This window comes from Hibiscus syriacus, unplaced genomic scaffold (assembly GCF_006381635.1).
Source record: "Hibiscus syriacus cultivar Baekdansim isolate YM2019G1 unplaced genomic scaffold, ASM638163v2 tig00116997_pilon, whole genome shotgun sequence".
NCBI classification, from domain to species: Eukaryota; Viridiplantae; Streptophyta; class Magnoliopsida; order Malvales; family Malvaceae; genus Hibiscus; species Hibiscus syriacus.
Window position 1 is genome coordinate 1,946,692 of NW_024063513.1, and position 23,346 is coordinate 1,970,037.

At 35.9% G+C, this 23,346-nt stretch overlaps 2 protein-coding genes and 1 pseudogene across 2 annotated transcripts; 2 read left to right on the forward strand and 1 right to left on the reverse strand.

The window, feature by feature from the left end:
• Nucleotides 1-1,413: 1,413 nt before the first annotated feature.
• On the reverse strand, nt 1,414-2,193 carry LOC120193839 (josephin-like protein). The gene is made up of 2 exons (XM_039196269.1): nt 1,967-2,193; nt 1,414-1,890 (listed from the first exon to the last, which is right to left on the reverse strand). Exons 1-2 carry the CDS (start codon nt 2,048-2,050, stop codon nt 1,429-1,431), a joined length of 546 nt encoding a protein of 181 aa, XP_039052200.1. The 5' UTR covers nt 2,051-2,193; the 3' UTR covers nt 1,414-1,428.
• Nucleotides 2,194-4,922: 2,729 nt separating this feature from the next.
• Nucleotides 4,923-10,002, forward strand: LOC120194271 (dentin sialophosphoprotein-like). The gene is made up of 5 exons (XM_039196628.1): nt 4,923-5,964; nt 6,313-7,289; nt 7,791-8,576; nt 8,800-9,108; nt 9,424-10,002. Exons 1-5 carry the CDS (start codon nt 4,923-4,925, stop codon nt 9,925-9,927), a joined length of 3,618 nt encoding a protein of 1,205 aa, XP_039052559.1. The 3' UTR covers nt 9,928-10,002.
• Nucleotides 10,003-13,186: 3,184 nt separating this feature from the next.
• On the forward strand, nt 13,187-14,146 carry LOC120194273 (annotated as a pseudogene).
• The last annotated feature ends 9,200 nt before the right edge of the window (nt 14,147-23,346 follow it).

Sequence of the window (23,346 nt, forward strand, 5' to 3'; positions counted from 1 at the left end):
GGTAAGGTAGCCTCCTTTCAGTTTTCTTTGATTTACTGCCCTTTTTCGTTTGGAATCCGAATCTCTAAAAGGGATGTTTCACACAGAGAAAAGGAGGTGGGTTTATTTTAATTGGATATTCTTTGTTTTTTTAAGAGACCCTTCTTCTGTTCTTCCCTTTAGTAAAAGAAGTTTAAGGTGACATGACTTTTTTGATAAATCTATATAGCTGAAAGTTTCAAACTTTAAATCCACTTCTGCAGTTAATTGTAGATAGTGTTTTACGTGTCCGAAAATCCAAAATCACAGTACACTGATGAAGTAGAAGAGGATTTTGTTTTATCAGTGCAGAAAATGGATGCAAAAGCTTTCATTATGTTGAAGGATTTTTAAGCCAGATTGAGTTCAAGACAAGGGACCTAACACGACGGCCTAACTAATGGATATATTCTTTGCCGACAGCTGGATTCACGTAGATTCTTCCTACCCTGTTTCCATTTTTACACATTTCACTAGATACACGTAGTTTGGAGGTCAGAGGTATCTGATTAAGGCAAATCTCCACTACAAGCAAAGTGCATTCATGAGTTCCGGTCCACTCGTATATCGAATGTCGGCAAACCTATTCGATTATAAAGGTGTTGGATTATTTGTAAAGAATAAGTAGTGTATTTGTTGCTGATGAACTTAAAGGCAAAACTCGAAGCCAAGATATGCCTGCAATTCTTGGTTAACTTGATGCATGAATAAGAAGATTTTATGAGGTTTTAGAGATGAACAAACCAGGCTGGTTCATTGTAATATCTAGTAACTTTGAACTTTGTAGTTCAAATCCTGAAATCCACAGTCCAAAACTAAAAAAAAAAAATAAGAAGAAGAAAAGGTTTCCTAACCACTCAACCCAGGGCCGAAAAGTTACTGCAGCAACTACCAGATACCAGTAGATCTTTACTTGAGGACACATAAAACCCAGATCTCAAATGATGTGATAGAGGAAAGGTGACACAGGCTGAAAGTTCATGTGATGGCGATCATAGGCTAACCAAAAATCAAAACACTAACTAGAGTTAAAACATCTATTACCATGTTCTCTAGGCATATCCCTTTTTTCATTTTCTTTTCCTTTCCTGTGTGCTAAGCAGATCTAGCTACTCTTTCCTATTTCAATTGGTAAAAAAGATTGTTCATTGGAAAAAAAACCTTTCAGATTTGAAGCACTATGTGACAATTACCAGAGAACCAAACAACCATGTATAAGCCACCTTCAGAGAAACTAGCAAACTGAAAGCTTAAACGCAGTCAATTGGTCAAATTCCAACTGATGTTTAGCCAAAAAAGCATAAACAAGTCTATAATCTCAATTCTTCAGTAAACCGTATCTTAATCTTTCAACAGTACAAAAATAATACATAGATATTCAATATTCAAATTTCCAAATAATGTAGAAACTCATTGTCTATTCTCATTTTTGACAAGCAAAACCTGCCCATCATGACTGACGATAAAATCCAAGAATTCCCTAACTTCTCCACAATCCTCAAGACACTGAGGTGCCAGAAGATCACTATCCAAGTTGTACCAAACTCCATCAATCCTTCTTACAGCAATCCAATACCTACTTTTCCAAAGCCCAGCATATCGTTTAACAGGAACATTGACCACAATTCCCATCAATAATCCATCGTCGAGATCGATACTTGATGCCCCGTTTCGACCATCATGCCAAATCACAGTCTTCCCTCTCCCTTCTAGTGCAGCAATTAAAACATTTATATCATAGTTTCCAGTAAGTGAATTGTGGTGAGGCTTGAAGACTAAAGAAAAGGGTGTCCAACTTTCCTTTCCTGGGTCACCAAGAACGAGTCTTTCGGCTACTGAATCCAAACTTGCACGAGTAAAGGCATCCTTTTGCTGAATTGTAACAAAAGATACGAATTATTAATGAAAACCCATTGCCAATACTAGGAAAGAAAAAGGGGGAAGGTACCTGAAAGAGATTGTTAAGCGAATGCAAGAGGCAAAATTGTAATCTTTGCCTTTCGTGATAGATTTTATTATGCTCGCTTGCCATTGACCAGAGGTTTTTTATTTTGAAATTTGATTCCTGCAAACGAACCCTAATAGCAGATTGGCTCGCCAATTTCAAGGATTCTGAAATCTTTGATCAGAAAGCTCAACTTAGTGGCTCAAGCTGCTGGTTTTACCGACTTTAAAACAGGTAAATAGATTTCTTCAAAAAAAAAAATAGTAAAAAAATAAATAAGATAAAAGATGTCGTTTTCATTCTCGAACTGTTGAATAAAATTATTTAGTTCGATTTGATTTTTCATTTTAATTAAATTAAATTGTTGATAAATAATAATAGTAATTTATTAAATTATTCTGTTTTATAAATTTATTATAATATAAATAATTATTTAATACATATGATATATTGATTTATAGACAAAATTGTCATAATAATTAATATCCTATTAGTTCTAACTTAAAATTTTCCAAAAAAATATATTCCAATTTAAATATTTATAATTTATTTTTTTATGGCACAGGTAAAATTTTTGTAATAAACATATTACATATCTATGCACTTTAAAAAGGTAAAATAGACTGAGTTAATAGATGAAACCAAGACTTGCCTAATTTCAGTTTAAATCTATATTACAATAAATAACGTTATCGATTCACCCGACTTTAAATTGTTGAAAGCAAATGTCCTTTCAACGACTAATATTTGTTGTTAGGTATATTATAGAGAATTTAAATTTGAACTCGAATTTAACATAGATAATATACAACACAACATACACTGGAGACCAACCTGGATATCCACACCATGTCCAAGGATGGGGGACACAAGCTTGAAAGCAATCTTCAGGAAATTGATCTTCAGCCTCTTTCACTATGTTTCCTTCTGGTAAGTGTTGTGAGAATAAAAGCAATGAATAAACTTGATACCGTTAACAATAAAAAAGCCAAAATTCACCTTGTTTGAGATATACAAAAATTTGTCAAGGGAGCCCACTGATGGTAACCCCAGGAGGGTCATATGATCATTGACGTGGTTCAAGACCTGAAGAAAGCTGCAGTTGACACTAAATGAGCATTATATTCTTGCCTGCCTCTGATGAAGGCTGTTAGTTCCTCAGGCGCAGCGACCAATTTCAACCATTCTTGAAGCTTTTCACCTTCAACTTTCTCAATTTCTGAATAAAAGGAAAGCGTATACAATGAAGCGTATACAACCAATTAGAAGTATCATAGAAATAAAAGTGTAGATATTATTAAAGTTATATTTATAATTCGATAAGGGGCAGAGTTATAAGTACATACAATAACTGATTCTTAAATCAGCTATATAAAGGGGTTATGGTCCCAAAAAAATACACAATCTCGTATTTACTCTCATCTCCATCCAAGAATTTATACTCAAGAGAACTCTATCTTCTTGGACGATCACAACCAAAGAAAGATTCAAGTATTTCAATCTATCAATTAATATAGATACGCTTCCGCATTCTAGTATTTTATACTTAATAATTTGACATAATTAGATCTGAATTAATTTTCATATTTATTATGATTTTAGTTCTAACATTATGCTCGTATTATATGTTCACGAGTCTATAACTTGAAATCAAGTGTACAAGAATGTTTTATATATTCTCAACTATATATTATAAACGAATCAATTGAAACTATGAAATATTTTAAATTTATTATTTAAGAAGGTATATATATATATATAAATATCCACAATTTGCATAGAGAATAACAAGAAATGCATTATTAGATGAACAACTATCTTAACATAATAACAAAATTCAATTTTACTATTAAAGGTTGGATATTATTTCAAATGGTTTCAAATGGACCTGACATATAAAATAAGGGATGTTGACAACCTAATATAAGGTTAAGGAAAGGTATTACCGGGAATGTTACTATTTTTTAAATATTTTTTGTAGAACGGTACCTAAAATGTTATTTTTTCTATAAGAAATATTAATATCAGGTGCTACCTAAAATGTTATTTTTTTCTACCGAAAATGTTAATATCAAAAATATTCATTTTAAGTGGCGAAATTAGTGTTTCCGGTAAAAAAAATAACATTTTAATTAGCGCTCTATCGAAAATATTGAAAAAAATATTAACATTTCTGACAGTGTATTTCCTTAACCTTATATTAGGCTACCATACAACAAAACTACATATAAAAGAATATTGACCAACACATACTCATTTGATGATATTATTTTAAGATGAAGATTAAAATTAGGACACAAGTACAGGTGGCATTGAATAGTTGTGTAGAAATCCAATGTCATATGGCTAAATTAGACAGCAATATTAACTACCATATTCCCTTACATGTACCGGTTTTCTATTTTGCTCTGTATATATTCCATAAATCAAGGGAAGCGGAGAAATGAAAACGGCAAAGGGAGTTCTAAAATGGAGGATTAGAAACCCAAAATCACTCCTCACCTCTCTTCTACAATTTTGCTTTGTTTTTCTCCTCAACACAAAAAATAAGGAAAATATCTTTTTTATCGTTATTTTAATTATGTTGGAGATTCAAGTTTGAGCCGAAATTCTTCAAGTTCGGGTGGGGTTATAGACACTTATATTTGATTATTTATGCCCGGTTATGTTGTTCATTTTATTGGTTTGATTTCTAAAAATTTAGGAAAATAGAAAAGAAATGGGTTTTGGTGCAAAAGGTATTGGACTTTTTGTCTGCAAAATCATTCGATTTTCTGGAAGTTGTAGTTATAAATTTGTAAGAAAATATCCATTTCTGTCAGGTTTTGTTATCTGTGCTTTCTTCGTGTACACGTATTTTCCTACTTTTTTCCCCATTTTGATTTACTTTTCCCCGATTATTATCTGCACTGCGATTTACGTCCGATTTTATTGGAAAACCAAACATCCTGAAGTCCAAATGGTTGAGAAAAAAGACAGTGAGGAGAGATCATCTGCTTATGTAGACAGATCAAACGAGGAGAAACGATCTCCCGACGTAAATAAACTCAAGGTCCCTTCGTTACGACACCAGAAAAGTGTTCGAAGAAATGCTCGAAAGGAAGTCCTAGAATGGGATAGAGACGATAGTCCACACGTGCTTTTTTCGAGAGGTATATATGATATTCAGCCCGGTAAATCCAGTTTGTTGGAAGAAGATTCGAAGTTGGCCTTAGATGTGAATGGAAGCTCTAATATGGAACTTGGAGGGAGTTCTTCCCAGAATGAGACTCGAAATGATCAAGCACTGAATGAGGGGAATTCGCTCTTTGATAATGAGACGTCGGAACCTCGTAGCGTGTTGGGTGATAGCTTCGGAGGCCACTCAGGAAAAAGTCTTAGCAATGGTGGTCGGGGTGGGACTGGTGGTGTATTTGATGTAGGAAGATCGGAAGAAAGGAGAAATGCTGAGGACGTAGAGGTGCAGGAAGATAGGAATAAGATGGTTGAATGGACGAAGGAAGATGAGAAGAATTTAATGGATCTTGGGTCAGAAAGACACCAAAGGTTGGAAAGTTTAATGGCTAAACGTAGAGCAAGAAAGATGTTCAAAATGGCAATTGAGAAAAGCCTGATGGACAAGGGCATTGTTCCCCATAGTCAAATTGCTCCAATTCTAATAGTTAAAAACAACATTCTCGGTGCTTCAAATAATGCCAATGATGAAGGGTTACAAATGCCTGGTTCTGCCCCTTCCGTCTTGCAGCCTACACAGAATCCATTTGACCTACCTTATGACCCATTTGAAGAAAAACCAAATCTCACGGCTGATAGTTTTCTAAAAGAATTCATTCCAGCCAACCAAAAGGAAATGCTTTTCTGCAGGCATGAGAGCTTCTGTCATGGACCGTTGTTTACATTCGATACCACTCCAGATCCCAATGATCAGTTTAATCCCTACTATGGTGCAGAAAATAGGCTTGTAGGAGGTCCTGCAGTCGATAGATTCAGAAGGTCACCAGGTAAGCAAAACATTAAAAAATTCAGCATTTTTCTCCATTGTCCATCTCCATTTTTTATATTGTTAAAAGGTCCTTGATATCCATAGTTTCTTGCTACACTTATCCATATTGGAAGTCTTATAAAATTTTGTGGATATCAATGAAAAGAACGAATTTCCTGAAGGCTCTGCCTAAAACTGTGCTAAAAAATGGAACTTAAAGATTTTAAACTACCTAAAGGGGAAGAACATGTTTAGGACAATAATTTGATTGTGCAGTCTACTGCTAATTATGTGTAGGAAAAAAATTCTTTCTTTTTGTAGTGTGTTATTTCCTAACGGAATTATTTAACACTTACCCTTTTCTCAGATGATGGAGGTCCGCTTCGGCAGAATTCCATTGCTTTTGGAAGTGAAATTGATGTTATTGAGATAGAAGAGTCCAATCACAATGAGGAAATGAACTCGTCGGGAGAGAAAAATGAAAAGATTACAGAAGCTGCTAATGATAAGACTGAAATAGCAGAAAACAATGAAAACCCTCATGTTTTGAGTGGAAGTGAAATAAGAATGGATATAGATTCAACAAAAAACAATGATTCATGCTCCTCACCATCTTCATCTGATGACTCTGCATCAGGCTTAGATCAAACGACTAAACCTCTGACTCTATGTGCCAATCAAGTCCGAAAGGCTCTTAATCTTTCGATTCCTCCCAAGGGGAGAAATTTTAGCAAACTTCCATTTGATCCCAGCCCATCTCCACGCAGGACTGAATTTAATTTGTTTTACAATACATTTAGGCGACAAAGTCATACTCGAAACTGTTCCATAGCTTCTGATTTGCAAGTTGAAGTCTCAGAAGTTGGTTCAACTACCTTATCAACCGATGGAACAGGTTCACCTGTTGAAGGTGATGTTACATATGATGGAGATGTTGAAAGGGATATCAATTCTGACAATGAAGAATTGTGGTCAGGTTCCTTTAACTTAACAAGAGAGGCAAATCAAGAAAAACTGAGAGAATTGGATGATATTATTGAAGAGGATTCTGTTGAAGTAAAGCTTTCTGGTTTAGACAAGAAACCTGAGGAGCCAACTGCATCAATCTTTCCATCTGAACAGGAAGCCACACAAATTTTGAATGACACAAGTTCACTATCTTCAAGGTTAGATACAACTGAAGACGGTGCATCCTATCCAGCAAATATTAACCGTGAAACTCATGAAGATGCGACTCCCAATGTTTCAGAAAATATATCACCTGAAGATCAGAGAAAAACCATGCAGTTAACAGAGAAGTCGTTGGTTCGTTCACCTCCTGAGCCTTGTTTCCAGCAGCCAGAGGTCAGTTAGTTATTTCACTACTGTTCTGAGGTATTGAGAATGTAAACTATATTTCCCAAACTCTTTATTTTTCCTAAAGTAAATGTATTCTTTGAAACTTGTTTGCAACACATTGATATTGGAATATGATCCTCCAAATATATGAGTATACTATTGTCGGATATATATACTTGTGTCAGGTACTCGTCTCAGAGTCTAATCTAAGTAATCTAAATAGTAAAATAAAGCAAACACAAAACTTTAGGATTGATTAACAATTTAGCCTGTGGTCTGTCAGTTATTTCATTTTGGAGAAATAAAAGCAAACATAACTTTTAGCATTGAAATGAAATGAGATCAAGTTTTTCCTCATATCCAGTTCTTATTTAGGCTTACTTCTGTGTTTGCAACTTTATTACCTCCTTTTGTGGAAGTTAGGACATTTGTTTTACCTTTATTTGCTGCTGATTTCTGAATATCAGGAAAATGGTGTTAAACTAACCTACTGTAACTATTCAACAGCAGAAGCCTATAGAAGAATTGAACATCGTTTGTAATGTGAAGCCGATAACTCAAGGAAATGCTAACACTTTAGAATTGAAGTCATCTGAAACCAGAGACGATGGAGCCCAAGCATTCATCGAACCGGCAGCTTTAGGAGAGATGAGAAAACCAGATGAGGCAATCAATTTAGATTCCTGCAAGTACAAGCACTGCAATATAGAAACATCTCATGAGTCTACAAGAACTATAGACTCTCAAAAGAAGATGGAGGAAAGCCAACAGTCGAAATATGTTGAAGAAGATACTCATAACTTAACTAATAATGACACTGCAGACACACCAAATGCAGTTCAAAGTAGAGACCAACCTTCAAAGAATATTGGACAAGATACACTAAACTTAACCGAGTATAATAATGGGGATGCACCTAATTCTGTTCAAAGCATAGTTAATCAAGATATTGTTGAGGATAATGTTTCTGGAGTGGAACAAAGATTAGAAAGTTCTATTGCAATGGATCTAACTCACAGATTGGCGATTGAACAAACTCATCTCAGCTCGTATGTGTCGCCAAAGTCTGTGTTACCACAAAACATCCCGGTACAGAGAATACCCATATCAAATGTGGAGCAACAAAGACAAAACGGTCGGCCACAATCTGTTATGGAAGACATAGAGAGGTACAATTCAGCAAGCAACCAACCACAGGAGAGCTCAACTTTTAACATGCTCCCAATTTCACAGCATTTGGTTGAGAATTCACTAGATGACTCGTCCAGTAATTGCAATCCTGGAACATCAGAGGTCTGTATGAGAGTATCAATAACTGATTTCCATATTTTTAATGCATTTCACTGTTCATGAAATCATGTTTAACGTTTGAAGTTTATGAATTCACATCTGGAAATAAATACTTTTTCCATTTTCTTTTGTTCCTACACCTCCATTCTCTGCACCTTACACTTGTATGGATGTGTATTTAGTAGTCTTAAAGTACAGTTTTAGCATGTTTTGACTCGCATAACAGGGTTCGTCTAGCACAACAAAGGAGAGTCCTATTGGTAGCCCTGTCCATAACATGAATGAACTTGTCCTAGAAGGCACTCATGGAAAGGAAGATTCTTCTATAAAATCCAGTAAAGATGAATCTAAAACTTCGACGAATTCAATGGATGCGAAAGAAGCATTAAAACCATATGGTGAAAGTAATCCTGATTTTATCGAGCGTCTTGGAGGATCAGAAAAATTGACTGAACATAACTCTGGAACTGATCCATCAAAATCAAATGAAGGAAATGCCAAGTCAGCTGATCCTAACACTATGGAGACAGAAAAGGTAATCCCACTTCTTAATCTTAGCACTAAATTGCAACAACAATACAGTATCCTTTGATTTTATGTTTTAGTAACTTCTATATCACGTCATTGTTTCTCCTTTATGTTTCATGGAATGTCCCCCTTTTAATTCGTAATAGATGAAAATCTTATATCAACTAGCTATGCTGTAAACTAATGCAGCATGTTTCCAGTTAAACTATATCAAAACCACCAAAATTTTGTCTGTTCCCAATTATTACTCTACTTATTGATCAGAAAGTTATATTAGTTATTCATTCTTTACTGACATTGAGTTGAAACCTTTCTAATGAAGTCTGCAGCAAAAGTTGATCTAATCTGCAATGTAATTGAGTCCTTAACTGATAAGATGGCCAACAACGAGTGCTTGACCCATGTTCTTGATGGAGAAGGTGAGCCCCAAATATCCAGCAGCCAAAAGGCTATCATGAAACCATCAAATATCAGTGGGGCAACTAGTGCAGGATCTGTTAAAGATACAGAACATGAATCCAGAACATTAGCCAAAGCCAATTCCAGTGTTGGGCTACCTACTTCAAAAGGAGAAAGTATCAGCTTGAAGGACATTAAAAATAGTGGAGATGCACAAAATTTGAGTAGTCAAGAAAGTGTTTCAGGTGCACTGGAATCAAAGGAGGATAATCCCAAGGCCATTGGTCAAAGCATCTCAGGTGTAGATACTACTGCAAAAAGCATGCTGGTAGACCATACGACCGCCATAGAAGCATCTAAACCGGAAGAATCTGAATTCAAGGCTGTCAACACCATGGAAAATGATAGTAACGAAGTGGCAAAATGAGGCAATATACACAATATTGGCACATCTAAAAACCATCAGTTCGGGGACAGAAACAGTTTAGAGTAACTTTCAGCATATAGAAAAGCTGAAACTCTTCCATGAATTAATGTAAGCAGATATATACTGTAAATCTTGAACATATAGACAAAAGTAGGATATACGTTTAAACTAGAACTGCAACTAAATAGTAAAAAAGAAAACCCCAATTGTTCCAGTTACCTTGAAGATAAGTTAATGTTCTAGTTCCATTGCATCATAAATTGAATGTTACAGTTGAGAGGAAATAAATTTCTTCATTTTTTTTACCTAAGAAACATCTAGGAGGTTTCTCCACTGTGACAATGCTCAACTACTGTAGAGCTTGAAATAGTTGTTTCAGTTTTGTTTTAAGCCTACAATCCGTCATTGAAATTTTCATACATGACACATGTATTCAATACATAGTCGGACATATGTATAAGAACACTAAATGTACCAGGAAAATTTAATATTGTAGAAGTATTTTGTACTATTTGATGAAATGAAAAGAAAAAAAAAGATTTAATGGTTTTCTAAGGTTCTCGAACTTTAAAATAAATTAGTTATCTCTGAATTTTTTCACTCTCAATTAAGCCCTTAAATCCATAGTCGTTATTGACCGTTATAGTACTGATGTAATAGTTTACGATGCTAATGTAAAGGTCCACGCAGGTCCGTCCATTGACAAGTGTAGCATGTGATGCGTCACAAAGCCTCAAAGTTTCGAGGTCTATACTTTAAAAAATAATCTGTTAACCTAGAAATAATTATTTTCCTTTGACAAAATTTAAAAAGTATAAGCTTCTATTTTTTTCTTTATTGTCTCAAGAATTCAATTGTAATAATTTCTTTCTAAAAATATCAGTAAATTTATGGTGTTTATCGGACAAAAAAAATCTTATTTATGTTCATCTTAGATTCAATCTTCTTAAATTTTAATATGTTACAATTTCACCTTATTATAAAACATTGTAGGAACCTCATTATAAAAAATAAAACAAGACCTACATATCTTTTAGGATGAATCTAGGTCTACGGTAATTGATAGTCTGAGGTACTAATGTGATAGTTCACATGACGTTACAAAGAGATTTAATTTATTCGTTTAAAAACGCCATTATAGGATTATAAAAACACCACTAAAAATATGTTTTTGCTATAGAGTGCGAGAAGAAACTCTTGAACACAAAACGTTAAAGGACAAACACTAATTACGTTCAAATATACTGGTATGCCAAAACGGTACAAAAAGATTAATTAAGTTCAATGATTGAGATTAAGACATTCAAATATAACATATTTTTTCTCGTAAAAGTCTCCTCATTTATGACAGTTGATTTCAACCATCCACGTTTATATTTTGAATTAAATCAAATACTTTTGTTTGAGGATATATTAAATGTTTATTTTATAGACCAGACTATGAATTGCCTAATATTTATCGATATGGATAATGATTTATCAGTATGTATAATCCATGTATACACCTATAGCCATCGTGAAATGTTTATTTTATAAATTTTGTTAAGATTATCCCATGAAAATTTAAAATTTAAGAGCAGGCGATAATTAGGATAATTCTTTATAAAATACTAATAATATAGATTTTTAAATGTTAATGTCACATTCCAAATTACAAGGACTGAATTAAGGTGTTTTAAGATTTTGGTACAAATTTGGAAACTCTAGAAAGTGTGAGGATTTATAACGTAATTTGCTCATACGTTATTTTAAAACCCTATCCTTTTCTTTTTCACTCTTTTTCCCTGGTACGTGTGATTCCCCGCCATTCTCTCTATCATGTACTCTCTCTCCCAACCATCTTTTGATTTGGTTTTTTTCTTCTATTTGTCGCTAATTGTGTTGTTGTGTTTTACACCTCTGGCAGCATTGTGTTCTCGTCGATCCCGTTTATTTGGTGTTATTGGTTCGTCGTCCGCTGTTGTCATTTGTAATCGGAGAAGGGTTAAATATTCGAGTTTCGCTAAAATCTCATCTCCGTCAATCTTTTCGAGAAACTGACGTTTGTAAGTGATTCACGTATTCTAAAATATTTTCTGGTGGCCCTGAGTTGATCTAACCTCTGAATCGATCTGAGAGAATTGCTAATTGAACTGGATTAGTGACCGTTAACTGTTGACTATGACATGTTTCTGCAGTCCGTTTTGCCAATCTAACCCAAAAATCTTGTTTTACATTATTTATTGCTTAAAGTCTTAATTATGTTAAATAAAATGTGACTTTTAGACACACTTTTTGGTGTTATTTTCTGAAAATGATTTGAAAAGGTGTCGTAGCGTACTTTGCTTATATTCTGGATTCGAGGAAGTCTATTATTGAAATTGAACAGATTCATACTGTGAGAGATTTTTCGAATGTATTCTTGGAAAAGTTATTTGTTGTACCACCTAAGGGGAAGTATAGTTCGGAATTGAACTAAATTTGAGAGCAAATTTGAATAATGATGCATATATGTCATTCTGCATTGGATTATATTCATGTCCTGATTCTGTATGAAATTATATTTTCATTCTGATTCTGCATTGGATTATATCCATGTCCTAATACATGGGATTATATCTCATCATGTTTCTGCATTAGATTATATTCACGATCCTGTTTCTGTATGTGATTATATTCACGTCCTAATTTGTTTAGGATCCTCTTCGGAGGGCTAAATCCCCGTTCTGACTTCTGTTTGTGATTGGGATACTCTTCTGACCCATCCAATTATCCGTTACAAAAGGTAAAGTTGTGTAAATTTCATGTTATATCTTTACTGTTGTTTGATTTTATATTGCATCATTAAGATATTTTTGTTTTGCTTTAGAGGACACATTGGACTTTATAACTCACTCTTTTAGTTTGTCTTTTTAGGTCCTTTTGACTTTTAGATACGACTGATATTTAGATGATCGACTAGTCACACATTTTCATTTTAATATTGTATGGACTATTTTAGATTTTTTTTACCTATTATTCCATTATTTTATTTTTGTATATTTAAAAGGGAATTTGGGTTATTATTTTATTGGATTTGGACTTTTAAACTCGTTTTATGATATATATATATATTTATACTATGAATTTTACTACAGATTTAAGATCATATTATTTTCTGACAATGATGTTATAATATGAAAATTATGTTATTAACGTCACGAATTGTGGAAGATAGATCCTTTATTAAACGCCACAAAATCTAACTATTTTGCTATATATGTGTACAGGAGTGGTAGGGATGAACGAATTCCTGATGAAGTTCTTCCCCAATGTATACATTAAAAAGCACCACGCCCATGAAAACAACTACTGCAAATTCGTCGACGAATATCTTCAGCTCTTCACGTCGTCCCTCTGCTTAAAAAACATAGAAAAATCTAAAAAATAATGTAATTTTAAAATTTCAGAGAGACTACACTCACCCGATCCCCTCGGTCCATCCATGTGTGCAACCTCCTTTATGAGCAAGAAATTTGGTCGAAAACCAACCATGCAAGCTGCCTCTATCTTCTTCTTCGTTGGAGCTGTTCTCAACGTTACGGCCAACAAACTCGGTATGTTAATCCTCGGAAGGCTATTCCTTGGTGCCGGTGTAGGCTGTGGAAACCAGGTAGTCCCACTGATCATTACAGAAATTGCACCGGCGAAATATGGAGGAGGACTCAATGTTTGCTTTCAGTTGCTTATCACTGTCGGCATCCTGATAGCTAACTTGGTTAACTATTTCACATCGAACAAAAAACCCTACGGTTGGCGTATTTCATTGGGCGTCGCCGCCGTGCCAGCCATAATCATCCTTGTCGGGTCTTTCAATTGTGGAGACCCCGGCGAGTCTAATAGAAAGAGAAAGAAATAAAGAGGTCATAAAACTCATAAGAGAATTAGAGGCGTAGATGATGTCGAAAAAGAGTTCGAAGAGATCGTTGGTGCCACCGAAATCTCCGATAAAATCAAACACCCTTTCAGGGAACTAACCAAAAAGCAAAGCATCCCGTCGGTGCCCTGCGGCACCATCATTCATGTTTTCCAGCAGTTTACAGGGATCAACGTGGCCATGTTTTACGCACCAGTGTTGTTCCAAACCACGGGGTTCAGGTCCAATGCATCGCTTTTATCGGCTGTTATAATCGGCACGATCAATTCATTGTCAACACTAATTAAGATGATATTGTTTATCTGTAAGGGGAAAAACATTTGAGCAAAGTTTTTATTTTATTTTTTATATAGATCAGAATCAAAGTGTTTGAAAGTAAATGTTGAAATATTAAGTTTTTAAGATGATTTTAACTACCGCTAACGATGAACACACTAATTTAATTTATAAAAATTTAAAATTCTAAATTACTCGACGTATAATTATAAGAGAAAATAACCTCAGTGACCAAAAATCCCATATAATATACGATTTTAACCAACTTTTTTCGGATTTGCCAAAATGACCAACAAAATCGCAATGCGATCGCTAATTCGCAACGCGATCTCCATTATCGCAAATTCGCGTTGCATTTCGCGTTGCGATAGTTGAAAATCGCGTTGCGATGGTCTACAGTATCGTTGCGATTTTCCCAATTCACAATGCGAATAAGTAAATCGCAACGCGAATTGGGAAAATCGCAATGCGATACTGACTATCGCAATGTGATACTTACTATCGCAATGCGATACTTACTATCGCAATGCGATAATACAAAATCGCAATGAGATACTGACTTTCGCAACGCGATAATACATAATCGCAATGCGATTTTCAAAGCGCCATTAGTATCCTGGCCAAGTATTTTATTTTTAAATTCCAAACACGAATATTAATATATTGGAACACTGAACTGTCCACAGTATATCCCGTAATCGTAACTCATAACCTAAAACCTAAAATCACAACTCAGTCCCATCTCCATCTCTCACTCTCTCACCCATCTCCGACGAAATCCGTCCCCATCTCCGGCGAAATCCGTCTATCTCCATCTCTCAGAGCCACCCTCACAATCAGAAATGGAAAATCAACCAAATCAACCAACGAGAGTTAGTTTTTTTAATTATTTTCTTTTTGAAATTTTTGCATTATTAGGTTTTCATATTGAAATTGATGATAAGTTTACTGGTAATTTCAATAATAGATTAACCATTTCACTTAGATTGCTTATTAAATCAACCGAGAATCGCAACGCGAAATGCAAATCGCAACGCGATTTTAGTTTCGCGTTGCGATTCTCTCGTTGCGATAGTCAAATTCGCGTTGCGATAGTCATTTTCGTGTTGCGATTTTCATTTTCAGAAACTATTCTTCTTCTGCAAATTGAAACTTGAATGAATTGCATTACTTCAACCAAAAAACAAAGACAACTACGAAATTCACAGTGTTGCAAATTTAAGTTTGAAGAATAAACTACTACTCTTTATGTTTATTATTGTTTTTGGTATATCTTCACAGTGTAGTTTTTGGTATATCTAACTTAGTATGTTTATTGTTTTTGTAGAACTTTTATTCGGCTCAATTGACCTTAAGAAATAAAGTCAGCCTGGCCAAAACAATTGCGTCGAAGCTTTCACCTGCACAAAGAAAAATGTTTGAGGATACATGCTTCGGGCCATGGCTGAAAGTACAACATCCCGGTAGAGATGCGATATTGACACACCTGTTTCTTCAAACCATGACTAGCGATCTAACAGAGACTATACAACGTCGTGATGAAGAGATATGGTTTGATTTTCCACCGACGTATACGTGTTTTGGGCGGGAGGAGTTTTGCTTAATCACCGGTCTACGCTTCGGACACGATGATGTAGGTCGGTACACTAGACACATTACCCGCCCATCATGGCTATCCCGGGTTTTTCTTGAGCTGGAGAGGCCGAATCTACACGTAGAAGACCTGACAAGATTGTTGAATAAGAAAGATGGTTTTACTCGGATGGATGACGTCGACGTTGTCCGAGTATGCCTTCTAATTCTTTTGCATGCCGGTTTTTTAGGCAGAGAGGCCAGACAACCTATTCCAAATGATCTAATCAAATTGGTAGAAGACCTAAATGCATGGAACCTGTTTCCGTGAGGCTCGTATTTATGGAAAGCTACATGGAATAAGTTATCGTCTGCCTTGGATGATCGAAAAAGTTTGCATGGCGATGGTTCCAAATACACTTTTACAGGCTTTATTTGGGCCTTTAAGGTAAGAATTTTTATATAATGTTTCCAAAATTATAAGTAATTATTTAACAATTACTAATGTTTGTTATTATATTGTTTGTAGATTTGGATATTTGAGGCCTTTCCCTCCATGAAGACATATGCAATAAAAACTTCAAATGATATTCCTAGGGCTATTTCCTGGAAGAGGAAACGGACCTTGCAATGGGAAGATTTACTACGGTATACGACAATAAATAATGTAAGTTAATATAAATACTACCATATGTTTATAAACAAGTTATTACTAGTACACGTTTAACTTTGTTTGAGCTTTTATATTGTTAGGAGGCCAACACTCCTCTACAGAGGCTGACACCCACGGAAGCTGAGCTTGCCACTGATTGGTGGCAAGCTAGTAAGCGTTTTTTTGATGGAACAGTTGATGAGCAGCCTCTACTTCGGGAGCCATCACCTCGCCCAGAGCTATCACCTCACCCAGAGCCATCATCTGATCGACCCGACTATACACCTCCACAACGACAGCCATCACCTATTCTGTCACATCATCGAGCCTCTTCTCCACCATCACCGCAAGATAGGCGACCGGCAAAGATGCCACGACGTTTATCTCCATGTTCTCCACCTCCACCTCAAAGGGATGAGTTAGGGGAGTTACGTGATGAGGTCAATGCCTTGCGTGAGGAGGTCGGTACTTTACGCAAAGACGATGGTGCATGGCGTGTTGAGGTGTCTACATTACGCGGTGAGGTAGCCGCTCTACGTGAGATAGTAGCATCGTTGCAGAATGAGGTTCATACTCTACGCAACGAGGTAAGTTTAAGATTTTTCATACTCGTAATTCATTCGGTTGCTGCCAATACTGCTAAACTGTTTTTGTTAGTATTTGTTTTTGGTTTTGTTTTTGTCTTTTGGTTGAAGTAATGCAATCCATTCAAGTTTCAATTTGCAGAAGAATAATAGTTTACTTTCGCAACACGAAAATGACTATCGCAACGCTGAAATGGCTATCGCAATGCGAAATGAAAATCGCAACGACAAAATCGTAATGCAAAATGAAAATCGCAACGACAAAATCGCAACGCGAAATGAAAATCGCAATGCGATTTGTGTTTCGCGTTGCGATTTTGTCGTTGCGATTTCATTTCGCATTGCGATTTTGTCGTTGCGATTTTCATTTCGCATTGCGATTTTGTCGTTGCGATTTTCATTTCGCATTACGATAGCAATCTCCGCGTTGCGATAGTCATTTTCGCGTTGCGATTTTAAGTTTCGTGCTGTGAAAGTAAACTATTCTTCTTCTGGAATGTTTATATATGTTGTCCTTTTAAATGTTTATATAAGTGCTTACTTCTGGAATGTTATCTGAGCATTTTGTGAACTATGATAGAATAATGACTTGGGTGAATACAATGCTAGTTTGAAACATATTTGTCTTTGTTTAATATCATGTTTCTTTATTTACTGATTTATGTATTAATTTTTTTAGCGGCTCGATAAGGTGGATGCTTTATGTCGGGTTTTCCTTGAACGACAGAGTTCACGCATCAGACGGCGTGGACGTGCTATTACGTCTCCGTTCACCCCAATGGTGCGAAGACTCTGCAAGAAGAAGCCCGACTCACCTGTCATCCCTCAAGAGTCCCCTCCAATCGTTCAAGAGGCCCCTATCCTCCCTCAAGAGTCCCCCCACCGTTCAAGAGGCCACTGTCATCGTTGAAGAGGTCCCTCCCACCATTCCAGAGCCCAATTCATATGGGGTAATATATCGAAGTATTGAGAAACCCCCACCGGTTCCGGACATGATGGATGAGAGTTGGCTCTCGTATGAGTTACCGGCTAGTACCCTTCCGGTATCTGAAGTGGAGAGGAGACAACTACCGGAAACAATTGTGGATAATACCCTTTGGGCTAAGACCGCAGTTGATTTTTATCTACATGAGCGGAGCCAAGGGTGTTACACTGACATAAGCAAACTCAACGATGAAATGTTTTTGTTGCTTGATTGGTCTTGGTGGGGTGTGCTATTAGGGGTTGAAGACAGTGGCTATTTCGATGGGGAGGTAAGTATTATATTTGTCTTATATATGATTTTGATTAATTGTTTTTAAAATTAATGTAATTCACTAATATATGTATTTTTTTGTAAAACAACATATCGATGCATGGGTGTCACGTCTACTAATAATAAGGAAGCTTAGGAAAAATAAAAAAAAATTCGAGATATACAATAATGCCGGCAGCTTTTCACGTAGTTCACTTGAAGAATCAACGAGATGAATCATTTTCGTTGGGCAACAGACAAGCTAAACTTTATCCTGCATGGTGGGAGGTCGATACGGTTAGTGTTTATTTTTTAAATTTTTTAAAGGTGTTCATAAATAAGTGCGCAAATAAATGAATTATTACTTATGATTGTAGGTGTTTATCCCTGTTTTGGAACGTCGTCATTGGTTTCTCGTCCAACTTCAGCTCCCATCCCTGAAGATAATAGTGTATGACAGCATGATAAATTACATATCACTGTCTGATTTGAGAGATATGATCAAGGGATGGAGCTCTCATTTGGCTAAATTCTTGGATGGGATTAATTATTGGACTCATTCTGGACACAAGAAGCCAAAGAAGTTCAATGTCACAGTTGTCAGAGACGAGACCGCGCCACAACAATCGCTAGGAGCCAGAGGGGATTGTGGTCCTCTCGTATTTTTGTGCTTGGCGCGTTTGACGACGGGAAGCACATAATTTCTACCTCCCACCGATAAAGATAGAGCTGCAGTAGGCTTGTGGTTTCGGTATTATATGGCTAGAGCAATATATTCGAGACGTTGCCTACCTGCATCCGCCTTATGAAAGTGTCCATTGTTAATTGGTAAGTCAAATGCAAGTTTTGTTAACATATATACTCATTTTGGTTTGAAAATGTTTGGTTAAGTACCTAGAATTCAATAATTTGCTGTTTGTAGGTTTTAGATGTGTAGGAAGTCTTGTTTGAGCAAATGTTTGGTTTCTGCAGGTTAATCCTTAAGTGAGCTGCGTGAAATGGATGTACGGGGTCACAAAGTTGTTGATTCATTGATTCAATTATTTATGAAGAAATAAGAATTATTATTATTTTTTGATTGTTTAATTGATTTGTAAAAGATGATTTGTAAATGTTGACTTGTTTAATTGATGTGTACATAATTCTTATTTGTGCTTGTTTAATTGATTGAAATGTAATAGTTGATTTGTTGATTTTCAATCTGCATTATGTTGAAGGCAAAATAGACTATCGCAACACGAAACTGACTATCGCAACGAGAAAATCGCAATGCGAAATAAAAATCGCAATGCGAAATAAAAATCGCAATGCGAAATGAAAATCGCAACGAGAAAATCGCAATTTTCGCATTGCGATTTTCTAGTTGCGATAGCCATTTTCGCGTTGCGATTTTTCATTTCGAATTGCGATAGCCAGTTTCGCGTTGCGATAGCCATTTTCGCGTTGCGATTTCCCCGTTGCGATAGTCAAATGAATGTCTAATAAGTGATAACAACTGAACAGTTCATAGCAATGTTCAAACTCAAGTTACTAATACATGCCTAACTGAAAATGTTAAAAGTGCACACATAAAATACACATAATACAACGTTTGCATTTAAAAATCACCTAAGTTAACAGTCCCAAAAGGTGAAGCCGGTTGTGATTGGGATTTTGAAGATGATTGCGATTTTCAGAATCTCGTTGCGAAAGTCAGAATCTCGTTGCGATTTTGTATTATCTCGTTGCGATAGTCAGTATCGCATTGCGATTTCCCAAATTCGCATTGCGATTTACTTATTCGCATTGCGAATTAGGAAAATCACAACGCGATACTTACTTTCGCAACGAGATAATACAGAATCACAATGCGATTTTCAAAGTTCGCAATAGGTTTTAGTTTCGCAACACAAATTTTTTGTGTATATATCTACGCAGAAGCAACAACTCATAACCTAAATCCCTAAATCGCAACTCATTCCATCTCCATCTATCACTCTCTCCGGCGACATCCGTTCCTATATCCCGTTCCTACATCATTCCCCATCCGGCAACAGGTCTTAGTTTCACAGCTCGTTTGTTTAGTAAATTAATTTACAACCATGAAATCATCTAATGTTGATCATGTTTGGATAGATTTGTGTTTTGGAGGGTCATGGGAGAATGTTCATGGTGTTTTACAATATATGCCTTTACCCATGAATCTTCAACTAAAACTGTCATTAAAAAAGTTAACTTATGAAACTCTAATGTTACGTGTTTCAAAGAAATTGAATTTAGAGCCCCTAAGTGGATTTAGGCTATCTTATCAGAGGAATGATAAAGTTTATTTGTTAACCGACAATGAAGATGTTTGAACGATTCATTGCTTACATTAGTGTTTCAAGTGATGATGTTACATTGTATGTTGTTGAACCTAGAAGTAGTATTGTTGGGTCAGTAGCGGATAGTAATCAACTAAGTTTTTCTCAAAACCCACAACCTTTCTCTAATCCAAATCCCAATCAACTTTCAGCACCAAATTCCGGTTTTCGTATTGACCAATTAGACGATGATGAGCCAAGAGAAAAAATTGTGAGTACTAGTCAGTATTCGAAATATGATCTTGGTCAATACCCGGACTTTGATATTGGTCAATACTCGGATTTTGATGATGTTTCAGAAGAAGAAACAGACCCTGCGTGTAATGATTTTGATATTGGTCAATACCCGAATTTTGATGATGAAACAACCGTTGCCGAGGAAGATGTTATTGATGATAATGAGGAGAAAGTGGAGGCTGTGAATGAACATGTTGAACATCCATTCTGTAATTCACATAATCCTGAAGAAGAAAAAGAAGAAGAAAAAGAAGAAGAAAAAGTTCCCGAAGAAAAGAAAATGCCACGAGAGTATAACTGGAATATGCCAGAATTACTTCAGATACCGGAAGAAGAGTTGGTAAAGAAAGCAGTTGATTGTTACACAAAAGTTATTCGTATCAAGAAAGATGATTGTTTTGATACAAAGGAAGACTTGAAGATAGCTTTGTATACGAAATGTGTGGAAGATGGCTATCAACTAAAAGTTAACAAATCAAGCAAAGATCGTTTCGAAACAAGGTGTATGATTGACAAAAACTGTACGTGGTGTATGATTGCAAAGAGGATAAAAGATTGCGAAATGTTTCAAGTTAGGACTTTTATTGATAAACATACATGTTCAAGAACCCAAGTTTTTCCTCACCATAGACAGGCAAACAAAAAGGTGTTGGGTGGTTTCTGGCTGAGTTAATGTTTTTGAATGGCAGGGTATATCGGGGACATGAAATATGACTGACATGAATGCTCGGTTCAAGATTAGTATATCATATCTCAAGCTTGGAGAGCCAAATGTTATGCCTTGGAATTGTTGAGGGGGTCGCCAGAAGCATCGTTTGCCCAACTGCCGGCTTATTGTTACAATTTAAAGCTGAAAAATCCTGGGTCGGTAACTCATATCAAAACAGATAGAGATGGACACTTTGAGTTGCTGTTTATCGCCATTGGTGCTGCGGTTAGTAAATCAATATAATTCTGTTGACTCATTTCTGTTAGTTACATGCATTTCACATTTAAATGATTATATTTCTTGTGTATATTATTTTGTAGATTCGTTCGTTTATTACTTGCATGCGCCCAGTTATTATAGTTGACGGAGCACATTTGAAAGGTCGATACCTTGGAGTAAACTTATTAGCAGTAGCCATGGATGCTAACAATGGGATATTGCCAATAGCTTACGGGGTTGGCAAATCTGAAACCTATGATTCATGGACATGGTTTATGGGGCATCTTAGGGATTGCATAGGTCCTATTAGCAATCTGACAATCATATCCGATAGGGCAAACTCAAATGACAACGCTGTTAGAAGGTGTTTCCCAGATGCTTTTCATGGACTTTGTGGTGTTCATTTGTATAGAAATCTAAAATCAATGTCTGCTGGTATAAAAAAGCACAAATGGACATACTGGAAGGCTGTAAAAGCTTATCGGGAAGTGGATTTCAATAAGCATATAAACTGTTTAAGACGTGTTTTGCCTCAGTGTGCTCAAACACTAGAAGATGTCGGGTTTGAAAGATGGTCAAGAGTACATCAACTTGGAGCAAGATATGGTTTCATGACGTCTAATAGTGCAGAATCAATCAATGCTCTAAGTTGTCATTCTCGGAAATTACCCATTACTATGTTAATGGAGTTTTTTCGAGCCTCTATTCAATAGTGGTACTACAAGAAAAGAAACCATGCAGGTATTATTTCTTTGAATTCGTAACGTATCATATATTTTACTAAGTATTATTATTTAAATTTACAGGAACATTGGAACATCGTGTTACACCATGGACTGAAAAAAAGATAACGAAACGTGTTGTGAAGTCAACGTCATGGAGAGTTGAACCATGTTCAAACACTTTGTTTGAAGTACTGGATAATAACTTAAATGAGCTTGTCGATCTAAATGCAAGGACGTGTAGTTGTATGAAATGGCAAACATCTGGTTATCCATGTGGCCATGTTATAAAAGTTGCTCTTCATCTAAACCAAGATGATTCAAGCACATACGCTATGGATTGCTACACTACAGAAGTATATCGACAGACTTATGCCGAGATTGTCTACCCCTATTCCACATCCTTCTGAGTGGGACATACCAGATGACTTACAAACAATTTTGCCACCAGCCATGGACAGAAGGCTACCTGGCCGACCCAAAAAGTCACGATCGTATACCGTCTAAGGGTGAAGAGAAGAAGAGATCGACATATAGTCGGTGCAAGGAAAGTGGTCATACAAGGTTGACATGTGGATCACCAGTGCCATCACAATCATCTTTTCCTCTACCAAAATATGGATCATCATCAAAATCCAAAGCTCATATGGTGTCAAGAAAAAGGCAATCAAAATCGCAATCATCTTTAAAATCCCAATCACAACTGGCTTCACCTTTTGGGACTGTTAACTTAGGTGATTTTTAAATGCAAACGTTGTATTATGTAGATTTTATATGTGAACTTTTAACATTTTCAGTTAGGCATGTATTAGTAACTTGAGTTTGAAAATTGCTATGATCTGTTCAGTTGTTATCACTTAATAAACGCGAAAATTACTATCGCAATGCGAAATGAAAATCGCAACGAGAGAATCGCAATGCGAAATGAAAATCGCAACGCTAATTTCGCATTGCGATAGTACTTTTTGCCTTCAACA

Bases quoted from the DNA above. Each gene is read 5' to 3' on its own strand.
- LOC120194271 (XM_039196628.1), top strand. From the start codon at position 4,923: ATGGTTGAGAAAAAAGACAGTGAGGAGAGATCATCTGCTTATGTAGAC. The intron at 5,965-6,312 runs GTAAGCAAAACA...CCCTTTTCTCAG, and splicing joins TAGATTCAGAAGGTCACCAG to ATGATGGAGGTCCGCTTCGG. The intron at 8,577-8,799 runs GTCTGTATGAGA...CTCGCATAACAG, and splicing joins GCAATCCTGGAACATCAGAG to GGTTCGTCTAGCACAACAAA.
- LOC120193839 (XM_039196269.1), bottom strand. From the start codon at position 2,050: ATGGCAAGCGAGCATAATAAAATCTATCACGAAAGGCAAAGATTACAA. The intron at 1,891-1,966 runs GTACCTTCCCCC...GTTACAATTCAG, and splicing joins CGCTTAACAATCTCTTTCAG to CAAAAGGATGCCTTTACTCG.